Source organism: Taudactylus pleione, unplaced genomic scaffold, assembly GCF_031769625.1.
Source record: "Taudactylus pleione unplaced genomic scaffold, aTauple2 ptg000265l, whole genome shotgun sequence".
NCBI classification, from domain to species: domain Eukaryota; kingdom Metazoa; phylum Chordata; class Amphibia; order Anura; family Myobatrachidae; genus Taudactylus; species Taudactylus pleione.
The window spans coordinates 7,757,474-7,772,431 of record NW_028284667.1 but is presented as its reverse complement, the minus strand read 5'-3'; the positions used below and the strand labels follow the sequence as shown (position 1 = coordinate 7,772,431).

General features: G+C 37.0%; 1 protein-coding gene across 8 annotated transcripts in view; it reads right to left on the bottom strand.

Annotated features, from left to right (window-relative positions):
• Positions 1-14,958, bottom strand: part of ABI3BP (ABI family member 3 binding protein) — a 515,514-nt gene that overhangs the window by 143,768 nt on the left and 356,788 nt on the right. For 6 of the 8 annotated variants that reach the window (XM_088481142.1, XM_088481145.1, XM_088481147.1 and 3 more), the window contains 8 exons: positions 12,578-12,643; positions 12,404-12,481; positions 11,736-11,813; positions 10,358-10,432; positions 6,435-6,506; positions 3,580-3,645; positions 779-847; positions 270-335 (listed from right to left, as the gene is read on the bottom strand). In XM_088481142.1, the coding sequence (XP_088337268.1) occupies positions 270-335; positions 779-847; positions 3,580-3,645; positions 6,435-6,506; positions 10,358-10,432; positions 11,736-11,813; positions 12,404-12,481; positions 12,578-12,643 (570 nt within the window). The remainder of the gene's footprint in view (positions 1-269; positions 336-778; positions 848-3,579; positions 3,646-6,434; positions 6,507-10,357; positions 10,433-11,735; positions 11,814-12,403; positions 12,482-12,577; positions 12,644-14,958) is intronic. The other 2 variants (XM_088481144.1, XM_088481146.1) reach the window with 2 other exon arrangements.

Here is a 14,958-nt window from a genome sequence, read left to right as displayed (position 1 = left end):
CCCTGAATCTTTATATGAAGTGCTATGGTGCAGCGGCTGCGGCTCTTTTTCACTTCAAAATCTACTGCAAATTTGTACGTGCTTAAAACTAGTTCCTGTGCTGTTAAAGTTGCAGCACAGTTGAGTGGTGTTTCGCTGTATCTACAATGTGAATAAGACACAAAATGTAAAGAAAAACATGGAATGCTGCACATCTCAGGGCAACTCAGTTGTGCTGGGTGTCATCTGCATGGTAAAGTATGCTACAACCGACATATAATAGCAATTACCAGGTCTGATCCTTGGTCTGAGTGATGATTTGGGTCTGGAAGAGATATCAAGCTGTTTGTAGGGAGCTGAAATTAGAAAGACAATTTACAATCAAATATGGCTGAATATAGTTGATGTCACTGTATCGGGTCCTTTACATGGCCATGCAGTTCTTTGCAGCAAGATGACGTAACGTTGATAAAGAAATATTGCATCTGAAATGTAAATGTCATTTTAATGGTAAAAGAAAATGATGTTGGTTTTTTTCCCATGATGGCAGAAGATAATGATGGCATGCTCTCAGCAGTTTACATTCATAAAGCAAGAGAATGGTGGAAAAAAGAGAGATTGTTGAACGAAGCATAACATTTTCAAACAAAGAATAAGCAAGTACTGTAAGGGCTTGCAGGTTTCAAGTATGACCAAACGGCATGTCAAAAATGGAAAAATGGATGTGATAAGCACTATATTAAAGAATAGATATAAGCCATTCATCGTAAAGAAAACAAAAGAATGTATCTGCTGTTACCCAACGTAGCGGCAAGAGTCACATGTGGAATTTTAGGCTTAATAGTATCCTTGGGTGCTTCAGTAGACACTGTCAAGAAACAATTTCAGTTTCTAAACACACAACTAGAATACATATATGAACATCACGTACACCTGTAAAACCACAAGGAACACAGTATTTGCATTGTCTTGGCTTAATTGTTTGCTTGATGTTTATAATTTTCTGTAAAAGGAAGAGTAATGAAATAAATATAACAAGTATATTAAATAGTACAAGTTAAAGGACCCTAGGAATCCTAAAACCAGCATAATAATGTATTAGACAAATTGGCAGCACATACTAGAGGAGTTATTGGAGATATTAATTCATTATAAGCGCCACATGTAGCATATTTTAAATGAAATGTTTAAACAGCAGTCAAACTAAATATAATAGCTGGTCTAAATGTTTGGCATTTCAAATATTTCCAATTAATTTTAATATAATGTACCCAGTACTGTGCTGTACTTATGAACTGTGCACTCTTATGGATACAAAATCATCTAGCAGCACAGAAAGTTTGAATTCAGTAAGATATACAGTATAATAGAATGAAAATAATACTTTAAAATATAATCAGCATGAATAGTATTTCTGTACAAATTCAAATTGTAATTATTTTTTAATGCATTCCATCAGGGAACATACACAAGTAAAACACAAATATTAATTTGTGAGCAGCCTATATTTAAAGTGACATCCCTAATTTGTTTGTCTTATAAACAAAAACACAACTTTTAGTATTACATGATTTAAACATTCCTAAACTAAATGAACACGTGAAAGGACACAAACCTAAAACACAAGTTGCAATATAAAACAAAGTTACTGAAATGTAGATGTTATATTATACAAAAAGCTAATACATTTAGAAGAGGTTTTATTTATGCTTAAATAGCCATACAGCTTGGTCTACTGATCTAAAAATGGTAGTGGTGGGTTTCTTAAAGCAAGGAGTTAGGCTTACAGTGACAAGATGGGAAATCATAGAATGGTTTACATTATATGAACACACATGCATGTAAAAACTTTCTATACTGTCAAAGAATTAGAAATGTCTGAGATTATACCGAAATACAGCCAATTTTTGGAAAAGGGTGTCATAGGGTCATACTCATGGAGGATGTAGTACTGACCACTATGATTCCTCTGTAATTTTCCAGTCCTTGTGCTACATTCATTGGGAGGAAACAATAGGACACGATAAAAAAGGCACTCAAGGTTCTGACTAGTTTTCAGTCTATAATATTTACAGTACATTTTTATATTAGCAGTGTGGGACTTGGGACCCCCTTGTACATAGGCCCCATTGTAATTCACTTCCAACCCCCATCAAATATAGCAACCCCCCTAGTGCCTAAATATCCACAGCTATATCCATCCCCCACCCCCTTAGTGGTAATAGATCCCTGTGGCAGAGGCCCACCACCCTCCCCCCCGGAGGACAATAGGTCCCCAGTTTAGTTCCCCCTCCCCAGATGTCACTATAAATATATGCAAATGTATTTATATATATATATATATATATATATATATATATATATAAAGAAAATATCATACAAACTCGGCACTCACATGCTTTTCAAACTGCAACTCCTTTGAATACAGGGAATGTTGGTTCCAAAATATTGCAATGATTTGTTAAGATGACCACCACTTCAAATTATTGCAATATTTTGGAACCAACATTCCCTGTATTCAAAGGAGTTGCAGTTTAAAAAGCATGTGAGTGCCGAGTTTGTATGATATTTTTTATGTAGATGGTGTGGTCACATACCAAGGGCACCCCAGATGGTTAAGCCTGTCGTTTATATATAGTATATATATATATATATATATATATATATACAGCCCCAGAAAAACTATGGGCAGCATAACCCACCCCCCCATTACCTCTCCACCCAGCCCCTCTCCTTATTGCAGAGCGCAGCGGAGCATGGGGCAGGGGGGACTGTTCATCAGTCCACCCTGCTGCAGCTGATCTTCGCACACGTAGAGATCAGCATATTGGTACTCCGAGGGGAACTATGTTCCTCTCCGAGCACTTTTAATTCAGGCGCATGCACACCAGATTCCCGTTTGCATGGCATTCTGGGGCACAATTCCGGCAGTTCGGACGGCAGTCACAGACCGCTGCATCACTGCAGGGGGTCCGTTAAGTCAGAGGAAATTCGTTCTGCACTTGTGCAGAATTGATATCCTCTGCTAAAGCCAAGGGACAGAGCATGCTGGCGTGTTCACATGTGATGCAACCTCGCCAAATGAAGCACTTCTGGCTCCGGTCGCATCACATACGACTACGACAGATAAGTGGTTAATACATTCTACATATGATAGTGGACCCCAATACACACCAGTCAGTGTCTGAAGCTCAATGAGAACTGCATTAGGTCTAGCAAATGCCTAATACATTCAATTGATAAAAAAAAGGTAATACCACTGGGATCACGTAAGTGTTAGTTACTTTTTATTTTTTTTACAACTACATTGTAGTTTGCAATATACTATGTTTTCAATGTTATTTTCAAGAAAACATTACATCTGTTAACTGACATTTCTATGTTCTATAGAAACAAACAAGCACCCATGTTCGTCCATGTTCCTGCTACCAGGTAACTGACCCTCTGATAGAGTAACAATGTGCAGTATAATTCAAGTGCACATTTTGAAACCTGACATTAGAGGTGGGGGTGGGCCCCTCATGCCTTTAGAAATTCTTTCACATAATCCAACTTGTGTTTCAAGGGTTAGAACCTTTATAGTACATGTAAATGCATTACCAGGTTTTGCATGAGGAGCTGGTTTGGGTTTTTTGTTTATTCGCTGTGAAATCTTTTGCGTTGGAACTAAAAAAAAAAACCCAGTTAGAGATGTATTTTTTCATTGAAACGAATACTTGTAAAGCAGTGTTTTAAAATGGCAAAGTTGTGAATGATCGCCAATCTGAGAATGATCATTCTAAAACAGTGTTATGATTTTGTTATATAACACATGGAGTGATTATATGGGATAGACAGGCAGACAAAACATTAATAGTGATGTGTTAGAAGTGGGATACATTTCAGCTACAATTAATAATAAAAACCAATGACCAAATTCATGGAAGTAAAATAAATAATACTTAGGACTCATGGGGGCTCATGTAGAGTTGGATGTAAATGCAATTTTTTTTCCAGCAATTTGAGTTTCCTCCTACTGAGCGTGGCCACCAAAACATTCATCCGCCCTATGGCGACTTAAGACTCTTTTTGCGCTTACTACTCCTTGCTGTGATTGGCTGAATGTCACTGAAATTCCTCCCACTTACACCATTGTGGCTGCTGCAATTTGCATGTTATAAATTGCATTATTACTGCACATTGAACTGTACATTGAAATTTACAATTGGTCCGGACCAATAAAGCAGATTCCCATTTGACCTTTTAAAGAGGAAGGTTAAGGTAACAGATATGTGAACTGGTTTGAACCTTATTAGTACTTTCATTATAGCTTTGCATCTTTGTCCAATTTTCCATTGGAAACTCTACTTTATCAGTTGTTAATAACACTCTCAGAAATGGACTATATCTTGAACTCTAATTTTATTGTTTACTAATATCACTGTGAAGCCACATCATAAAGATGGACATGGTAGAGGTACTGCCAAACCACAGTCGCTCCTCCCATGCTATGAGCTCATCCACTGCCATCCAGACTCCTCCTCTCCACAGCCTGGGCAGTGATGAATCAGTGTGGTGATTTAATCGCCATAATGTGGAGAGGAGTAAAAAAATTTAGAGGTAATCATATGTGTGTGTAAATTATATAGTCACTTACCCATCTAAGCATATGGAGGGAAAAATCAACACAACTCTGGTTTAGGTGAAAAAAAATGTCTTTATTGAAGTAAATAAGTCGTAGACTTAAACTGTACTACTGATAATTGTATATATATATATATATATATATATATATATATAACATATATACACATACTGTATATACAGTATATCCTGAGGTAATGCAGGCACATATGCTACCCTTGCTGAGTTGAATGTATCTTGCTAGAGCTCTATAAGCTACTCTAAATAAGCATTATGCATCAATTTATACAGGCAAATTTTGTCCAACTCATCATGAGCCCCACAATTGCAATACCAAAGGATAAAAGTAATTATGTCAATGTATTGTTCTGAGGCTTTATAAATGCATCAGGACTTATAACAATAAAACATGGCATTTAATACCAAATGAGCACTAGTATGTATGGTATAATATATACTGTCAGGCTAATTGGCTCCCACAAAATTAACCCTAGTGTGTGTGTGCATGTGATAGGGAATATGGATTGTAAGCTCCACTGGGGCAGGGACTGATGTGAATGGCCAAGTGCTGCGGAATATATGTGCGCTATATAAATAACTGGTAATAATAATGACATAAAATGCATACACAAAGGGTAGGCGCAAAGATGACTCACATAAGAATCAGTAGGTGTGGCTAGATGATGTGCACACACTTAAACTAACTTAAACTGCCTGCAGTCTCTGCAATTTGTGATTACGTTATTATTATTCCCTGATATCATCAATTTGGTAAAATACAGCAAAGTAGCCTGATAACATTGCTGCATGTGGGCAGCTTTAGATAAATGTATGTCTAATGATTTTTGTTGTTGTTGAGCACATCTTCATATAAGGTACATTGCAAAGATTGCAAATAGAGTAACCAGTTTTAACTATTTGGGAGCTTTAAAGTCATGAGCAAAACAAATGAACTTGACTATCATATCACTGATGCTCTAGATAGGTTATGGCATTAGTTTATAGTTTGAGGCAGTGGCATATCCAAAACTTTGTGGACACCATAGCAAGTTTTTTAAGGGCCCCCCACCCTAATGTTTGTAGGAGACACTTACAGTGTTTTTTTATTTTATGCCCCATAGAAGCGCCTTGCTTAATTTTCCACATTATTTGCCAATGGTGCTGTTTCAAGTTCTCCATCCTTATTGGCAACTTTTGAATCTTACATGACAGCCCCAAATTTGCAAGTCCATCAGAGCTGAGAAGATTGCGGTTTACAGTGAGTGTAAATACAGGAGAGGAGGGGTTGGTGACCAACTAGCTCCTACCTAAGGGGAATACTTGCTAATGCAGGAAATTCTACTTTCATTGGAAATCTTCTTAATTTCAGCACACTGTCCTAATCTCAGCGCTCAATTGTCCCTCTGCTCACTTCCAAAAGGCTGTAATCAAGGAGAAGCCTACTCTCCAACAGTGCCGGGCTCACTGATTAGCTCAGCTGTGCCTGTGAGGGTAAGACGTGAGCGCGGGAGATGGATCATATCAGTGTTGTAAGAGGCAGAGACAGAAACCGCCACCTATATGTGCACTGACAAGTAATCCTTTTCAGACCGGGACCAATTTGCTTAGCAGTCAATTTCGTAACTTGGTAGACAACTATATAATTTGGGTCCGGGGCACCCTAAGCCTCTTTGCCCCATAACAATTGCACCCTCTGCTCCCACTATATCTACACTCTTGGTTTGAGCTCCATGTATGTCCAGAAATCACTAAGGTAAATTGTGTCCCAGAAAAACTGCCTTATCACAAATTCATAGAAATGCTAACTACTGTAATGTAAGCAAAGACTTTACCAGGTTTTGACTGAGGGCTTTCAGGTCTTTGTGTTGTTGTGGGCTGATTAGAAGTTATTGTTGTGTTAGGAACTGAAAGAAATAACATATTTAGTAGTGGTAAGCTATTCAAATCAGTTAATTAAAAGAAAATAAAGAAAACAAATGGGACAGAGATGACAATTCTGATTAAGCACAGAACATTTAAAATGTGTCTCAGAAAGTATATTATGTACTAGGTTTTAACAACATGACATTATTCAATGTTATATTACTCATTCATATGACTGCCTTTACTGTGGTGATGTAAATATTTATGTCTAATCAAACATACAGATTAAAGATCCCACAAATCCCACAGCAAAGCTTGGGGAACACTAGTTCAGCAATAGTGGAAGAACCACATATCGTATTGCCTAAACGATAGGTTTTATCATAAAAAAAAAATAATAATTATTGTAAAATTCAGGCCAATTGATGCCATTTGTAATTGCAGCAGGACAATTAATATGATAGTTATTGGTAGGTAGAACTAGGGGAGTTTTGTTACTTGTAAAAACTTTATTATAATTATGATTATTTTCTAGTTTCTCATATTAGTAAAGGGGAAGGATACAAGAGAAAGAGGGATGGAAAAAGAGGAGACCATTTTGGGGAAACAAATGTCTGAACAATAACTTACAATGTAAGTAACAAGGAAAAAAACAAACAAAACTACTATAGAGGAGTGGAGAAGGACTCACATCAAATATCCCTATTGACTTTCACGTCTAAACTTATACAGTAGGAGCATTAGGAATACAGATTAGTGCAAAGTAAGAAGGGTATGCTGTCATCATTCAAAATTTCAACATCAGAATGTCTAATGTTATGATGTCATCATTCATAATGTACACATCAGAATGACAAATGTAAAGATGTCGATATTGGTTGAAATGGTGATATCTAACATGTCGGCATATGACTTGTCAATGTAGTGGAAATGTCAACATTACTGCTAGGGTTACTGGAAAAATGCATTGCTGACATTGTGACCATGCCGACATCTTGTCTGTCAACACAATGAATGTTGACATGGTCAATGTCGACCTAGTATGCGGAACCCGTAAGAAGTAGTAGTTAGGGGTAATTATAAATACTGCAGAGGGAGTAGGGCCCCATAATGAGTGGCACATGCAGCCTAAGTGCTAGAAAATGTGTTTGGAATGTTTCGAATTTATATATTCTATATGACAAACTTGCTAAATTCTGTTGACAACTGAGTGAAGATTAGGTTCTGGCAGAGACTAGTACCTCTATCTTTCGGGGTGTCTGGTGTCCACTGCCGGACTGGCATGAAATGTGTACATGTGCGGGATAATGATTCTTTGCATGCACACAGATCAACATGCAGGCTTCTGGGGACTGCATTGGCTGCAGCCCCTAGCAGTCAGACTGGGCTCACGTTATAGAAGGGGAGTGGCTGCAAATTGTGCAGTCTGGACTGGTAGTCCCAGTGGGAGAAATCATATCCCCCTGAGAATGCCTATCCTGCATTTTATGCTCTGAAAATGATTAGAATTGGATCTGTGGGGTAGATTTACTAAATTTTCTAAAAATTAAAAGTGGTGATGATGCCCATATTCCACCAATCTGATCCTGTCTATCATGTCTCTGTTGCATCCTAGAAAATGATAGATTAAATCTGATTGGTTGCTATGGACAACACCACCACATATCAGTTTTAGAATGTTTAGTAATCTACCCCCTAGATAAGATATGTGGTACTAGGTGATATTCCAGAAAGCATGGGACAGAATTGTACTCAGTCTTTTCAGCACTAGAATCTCTTCTAAGCATAGTTACTTAGCTGGACACATACTTAAATTACTCCTAAAAGCTAACCACACTGCAATGGAATAGGTTTGAAGAGACGGCGGCTGAAGAAGCCCGATCGTTAAAGATCCCGACAGCGGCACATAAGTATGTAACCCTACCCTTCTCCCCCTCTAACCCTATCTTGGTGTTGCCTAACCCTAACCTCCCTGGAAGGGGGGGGCCTAACCCTAACCCTCCCCCCAATGGTGCATAACCCTAACCCCACCTCCCCGCACTCAAAACATAACCCTTCCCGAGGGGTGCCTAACCCTAACCTCCCCCCCAGGGATGCCTAGCCTAACCCTAAATCCCCTCGAGGGTGCCTAAACCTAACCCTCCCCCCTGCGGCTACGAGCTAACAGTGGGCGGCTTACCTTAGTTCGGGAAGCCGTCTGTCAAGATTCCGGTGTTGGGATCTAGACGGGTGTCTGCATTTCGACACCTGTCTTTAGTCCCGAGTCGGGATTTAGACACCGACACACGGCCATTGTTCTTTTAACTGCATCCCCTCTTCAAGGTCTAGTCTCGGTGAAGTCTTTCTACCATCTGAGCTCATGGGATTCTCTAGGAACTTGACTGTATTTCAACATATATGGTTAGATGTATCAAACCTACTATAGAGGACAACTGGAAGTGCTGTCTAACTGAGACAAGTAAAATCAAGAGTTTGGTCTCAAAATTGTATGTCTGCAACTGTAGGGAATGGTGACAAGTAGCCAAGTTTGTCAGGCAGCAATTGTTAGGAAAAGTCCATTTGGAAAGTTAGCAGAATTGTGCTGGTGGAAATTATGGATTATTACACAATGGAGTCATTCATTAATTTGATATTAACTGATAAGATGGAGTGTCAAGGGTCCAGGTTATTATGGAAAATGCTAATAGAAGGGGGCATGCTAGTGTAGTTAGGATAATTTTGAGATTTGAGCCACAGCAGGGTAGATGCATGTAATGTTGTCTTTTATATCAACCCAGACTCTTGAATGAGAAAACAAAATAAGGAGATGTTGGGTTGGGTTTACAGATCTATTTATCATGTTGTGAGCTCCCAACCTCAGCTCTAATAGTATTGGAGTGAGGGCTATGGATATTTCTGTAGTATATGGCAATGAAGTCAAGATGTGGTGTTAGTATGCTATTGAGGTTGCTCACAGGTCTGAAATAGGAATTGAGGAGGAATTATTGAAAGGAGGAGGATCTTGTACTGCTTCCTCTTAAAGACCTACAACAAGTGATATACATAACAACTGATGTTCAATTCATGACATAGCCCTTGAAGTCAATGTGGAGGAAAAGCCTTATAATGTTCATATTAGAAAATAGATCTGCTAAATGATAATAACAAGAATTATACATTGATGAACCTAACAACTAGTTTTATAAGTAACACAAGGTTGGGTTAGTGAAGATGTGAAATGGTGGAGGTATGTTGAATGTGTGATACAGTAAATAACTCAAAATAACCCAAAATAAATAAAAAGCAAGCAAATATATTTTTGCTCTACAATAGAAGGATAGTTAAATGGACAATGTGAGTCTTACAAAGGTGCCTCTATATAAGCTGCAATTTGGATGACTAACTAGGCTGTGCACATATGAGCACTCAAAGCCACCACCATTGATGTATAGCTGCCATAGAATAATACGGATAGTAGATTCAGACAATATTTGACTGAGTATGTGGTCATCATCCTAACAAGCTACAGTGGCAGATCCAGATATTTGACCTGAGTGGTGAGTGTCTGAGTCTTTCAGCTCTAGCATTACAAGTTTATGTACATGTATGGCCAAATCAGTTGGAGATCTGGCTGCCTAAAGTTTAAGCTTAGTAGACAAATTTGCCAGTGTATTATCAGCTTTACTTTATGAATATGGAAAATAACTTTGAGTGGGAAAAAAATACCGCTTGCCTGTGTGAATAAAAAGGTAAATAAGAAGTGGTGGACTTATAACTTTTGAATTCAATATGAATGTGCACTTTATGTTTACAAATGGAAATTAAATAATTCTTGTTATGGGAATGAGCTGCACATGTATTTGCATGTAGCACAGAAACCAAACCACAGAAGTAAACATGAAAGGCTTGTTACCCATTGATACATCTGGATCTTCAAAGATATGAAGGCTAATAACATGTATAGGTACCCTCCTTGTTGTTTTTGGGGCTGTGATGGAGAACAGAACAAATACAGGATTACAGTTGGAGATCGTGCAAACTGGAAGGCATTTATAATATGAGTTGACACAAAGATTTTTCTCAGTACCATAAGCTACTTAGGTGTACAGGATGCATTTACTATGCAGCACAGTGCAAATATGTCTATATATTTGATATTACAAATTAAGAAATATCACATTTGAAATGAAGACTCCTTTAAAAGTTATTTCAGACCTGAAAAAGTAGTACTTTGGAGACATTGCAACTGAACCAGTGGAGAGTCCAATGTGTAATTAGGAAGTGCATTCCTCCCTAACTCGGAGTTCCTGACCACAAATCATGACAAATGGGCATAACAGTCTGAGCAAATGGGAATTATGTTGCACTTTGGAACATGACCAAAATGATGCAGTCGTGCAAAAGTAGCTGCAAGATGATAAATTAGATGAAAATATTTGCACTTTACTCTCAGTATTGATGCTATCTGAGGAAACAGATTATTAGAATTACATATGTTGTGTAGCCTCACATTACACTACTCAGTGATTTAAATGGAATTTTAGTAGTGATGGTAGGTAAAACATAGATGAATGGAATTTCATAGCATTACAATTGAAGGTGTAGGGGTAGAGCATAGTGCCCAACACAGGAACACTTCCACTAGTGACACCGTTACTAAATTAATACCTGGAGCTCTATTAAGGAAACATTGCAAAATAATAAAAATAGCTGCCAACATTGCAAAATAATTTCCAGGGATCCTTTGCTATTTAGCCGTTCATCTAATAATTTAACCTGAGATACTAAGGACACCTACAATCTTTTACTAAGCAACCATAATCTCCCAGTTTTTGGCAAGGGATGTGAGATGAACCACGGAGACCAAGAAAAGAAAGAGCATTTAACATTCAAAAAATAGGAATTTTGATAATTAGTAAAAAATGTAAAAACAGGGACATGTTAGCGTCAAAATTTCCAGGGATACATTTGTAACAGACAGTAACTATGGGAACTCTGGTTAACTACTTACACTTAAAGTTTTATAGGTACTGATATTCAGTTGATGGAAATTCCTTTTAGATTTATATGTGATATTTGAAAACGCAATATAAACCAGTGCTTAATAAAATCATAACCAATTGGTTTTATTTCTAAAAGAAATTTTAAACCATGTTTTGTAAGCGCTGCAATATGAACATAACTAAACAAACATCAATCATTATTTTTTCACAAATACAAACGATAATATTAACTCAGTGTTTTTTTATCTTAAACAAAATAGACAACTAACTAAACAATAGCTCAATTACCCGGTTTTGAGTGTAACATTTTATTTGACTGAGTAGTTTTAGGGATTGGAGGTGAAGAAGTTTGTGTCTCAATGTTTGCTGAAAAATAAATAAAAGAACAGATGTTACAAACTTTTTGCTGCAGGAAACATTAGGAATAAAAGAAACCATTATGTGATTATCTAATAGGAAAACTGCAAAGAATGTAGAATGAGGAAATATGGTTGCACTAGACATGCTTTTTAAATTAAAAAATAAAATCTATAGAAAAGATAGAATACGCTCTTGGGCACAGTTTTGTAGCACATTCGGCATTTATATGTCACAGCAAAGCATTTACAGATGGAGCATAGTTTATTGCGTCACCTATACACCATGTCTAATGACTAGGCTGAGAATTAATACCATCTTGTAATAGAGCTTTGATTTATTTTGCTCGATAAAGTCTGAGACATTCAAGATAATTGCGCAAAATTGGGCAGTTTAATGCAATAATCTCTGCTCCATCTATACAGTTTATGGCAACAATTTCTGTTCCATCTGTATACCTATGGAAGTGATAGAATGGCAAGACAAAAATGAGACTGCAAAAGGATTTCAAAGCAATCGTGCATCTGTAAAGGAAGAAAAAGATTACGAAAGAGACAAAAACAAGCTCAATGAGCCAGTTAAAAAACTGGTCACTTTACCACTTGGAACTGTTGGATCCTCAAATACAAGTCTAATCAAGTTTATGGGCATCCTTTTGGTTTGGTTTGCTTTTGGCACTGTTTAGAACACAACAAATTGTATGAGCAAAGGGAAATTCTGAATTATTAAATTTTATTTTTCTCCAAATAAAAATAAAAGTTAACATAATTTACCAGGAGTTGCAGGTGGAGTAGTTTTGTCGGATTTAGAAGAAATAGCTTTTTCTGTTTTATTTGGCACTGAAAGACAAAGATTCCTCTTACAGATTGTTCTTGGTTGCAGAGAGCTCAATTATTATTTTTGGTTGTCGCTACTAAATATGTATGCTCTATACCTATAGGAGATATGCAACATGCTCAAGTATATATTTTAGGATACATACACACTTCCACTGAAAAAAACACTTTACCTAATATATTAAGTCATCTAAAAACACTGACAGGCTATTCCATTGAACTCCATTATATTTTATCACGCATTAGCAATTTGGATGTTACGGTTAATGCCAAGGAACATTGAACCAAAAAGTGGCGAATGCGTACAAGTCTATTTGCTTAAACTATTTTTTGAGATTCACTAAAATTATTTACTAGGCTTTATTAACAAGTGTTAAACACACTTTAAGCACTGGATTTCAGTGTCTGTGATATATATAAGGATGAAACTAAACCTGAGCACTAATAGAAAGGCAGCAGGATATACTCAATAACAAATCACCAAAATCTTGCTATATACTACAATATACAGAAAAAAATATAAGTATAAAGCCCATGCGCCAATCTTGTTCCAGAAATAAAAGAATCCGCATATGCAAGTCCACATAACTTAGCGGTGTTCAACTTCACATAGCAGTGTTGTCCTCAAAGTAGATAATATGCATTTGAAAGACAAAATATATGGTAGCAATGGTAATGGTCCTTATGGTCTTAATTAGGAGGAAACCTAAGATGTTTTCATCCATCTGAATATCTTGGGATTTTGGATCTGTTGTTTCCTAGATCACATCTGGTGTTAATCAGGTTATTAACATTACTATTGATTTACATATAGTTTGTCTTTCATTTGCATATTATCTACATTGAAGACAACCCTGCTATGTGAAGTTAAACACTGCTAAGTTATATGGACTTGCATATGCAGACTCTTTCATTTCTGGAGCAAGATTGGCACATGTACTTTATACTTATAGTTTTTATTTATATTTTAGTGTCTGTGTTTAAGTATTTGTGGCACTAAAGCGAAACAGGAACAACGGATTGTATGTTTGGTTGGTAAAATAATAATAGATTTTGACATTCAAGCAGATAAATCGTAGCAGTAGCAGCTACAGGGGTTTCAGTCATCAGACATGCTTTCAATAAAATTACATTGGCAGCAATCCATTCTTATGAAATTATTGTAATTTGAGTCAAAATATTAATTTCAGGTCAAGTGAATAGCTGTGCTGGCTGATAACTGATGTAATAAGAATGTTTGGGTCGTTTGTATGATTCATGATGTTCGGGAGGTGAGGAGTTTGGAGCCATTGGGAGCACACATTCTAGTGATACCCCTGTGAAATCTTGGTAAGTTAATTTATTATATACAGTGTAAGTTTAAGACATTAGTGATTCCAGTACAAATATCACATTACTGTGCCCTCAAGGAGTAACTTGTTTCTCAAACGTACACTGTGTTTCTCGAGAGCAAAAATGCTCCCATTGGTACAAATTAATCTTTACATTTTTAAAATATGAAGAGCAAGATCAGATATTTTAGAACTCAAAATAGTTTTAGATCTTAAATTGATGGTTTGAGTTGGATTAGGTTTTGAGCTAGGTCTAGAGTTACGGCTTCATTTGGGTTTAGAATTAGGTCAATGTTAGAATTGGTATTAGATCAAAATGTTGACGTATTTTTTCCCTAAACTTTTAACCTTAACATTTCAATTAAAAGAAAAGAATCATCTCTTTATAACAAGATGCTTCTAGGACAACATAGGGTTGGTCTTATGGTCCATCCAATGCAGACTTCATTAGTGTCTTGGTAAACCCTGAGAAGTTGCCCCTTTAACACATTTAATAGAACAGTCCTCACTATGCTTAACTGTCATATATAAAAAAAAATCCTCTTTCCCATTTTATGTGAAAAGAATTGATGGCTTGCTGCATATTCACCAATACAACAACTAAACTTGAAGTCATGTCTCTGGGCTAACTGTATTTTTTTATTAATTCTTAATGTATATGCATTCTTATTATTTGCCTAAATTATAATCCTGCATAAGCAATCAGTGATAAATGTTGGTTGGCTGTTTAGACACTCAAGTACTTTAACAAGATATTAGTCAGTTAATCCAGGTACACGCTAGACGATATGTCGTCCGATCCGGCCGGATCGGACGACATATTAAGCACATCGTCTAGTGTGTAATCGCTATGCGCGCTTTTACGCGTCGTCAGTGACATCGGGTGACATTGTTAGCGAGGGCCATGCTGTCAAATGCAGCATGGCCCCCGCCATCACTTCATCGCTGCTGGATTCGGCAAGTGTGTACGCACTTCCCAAATCCGGC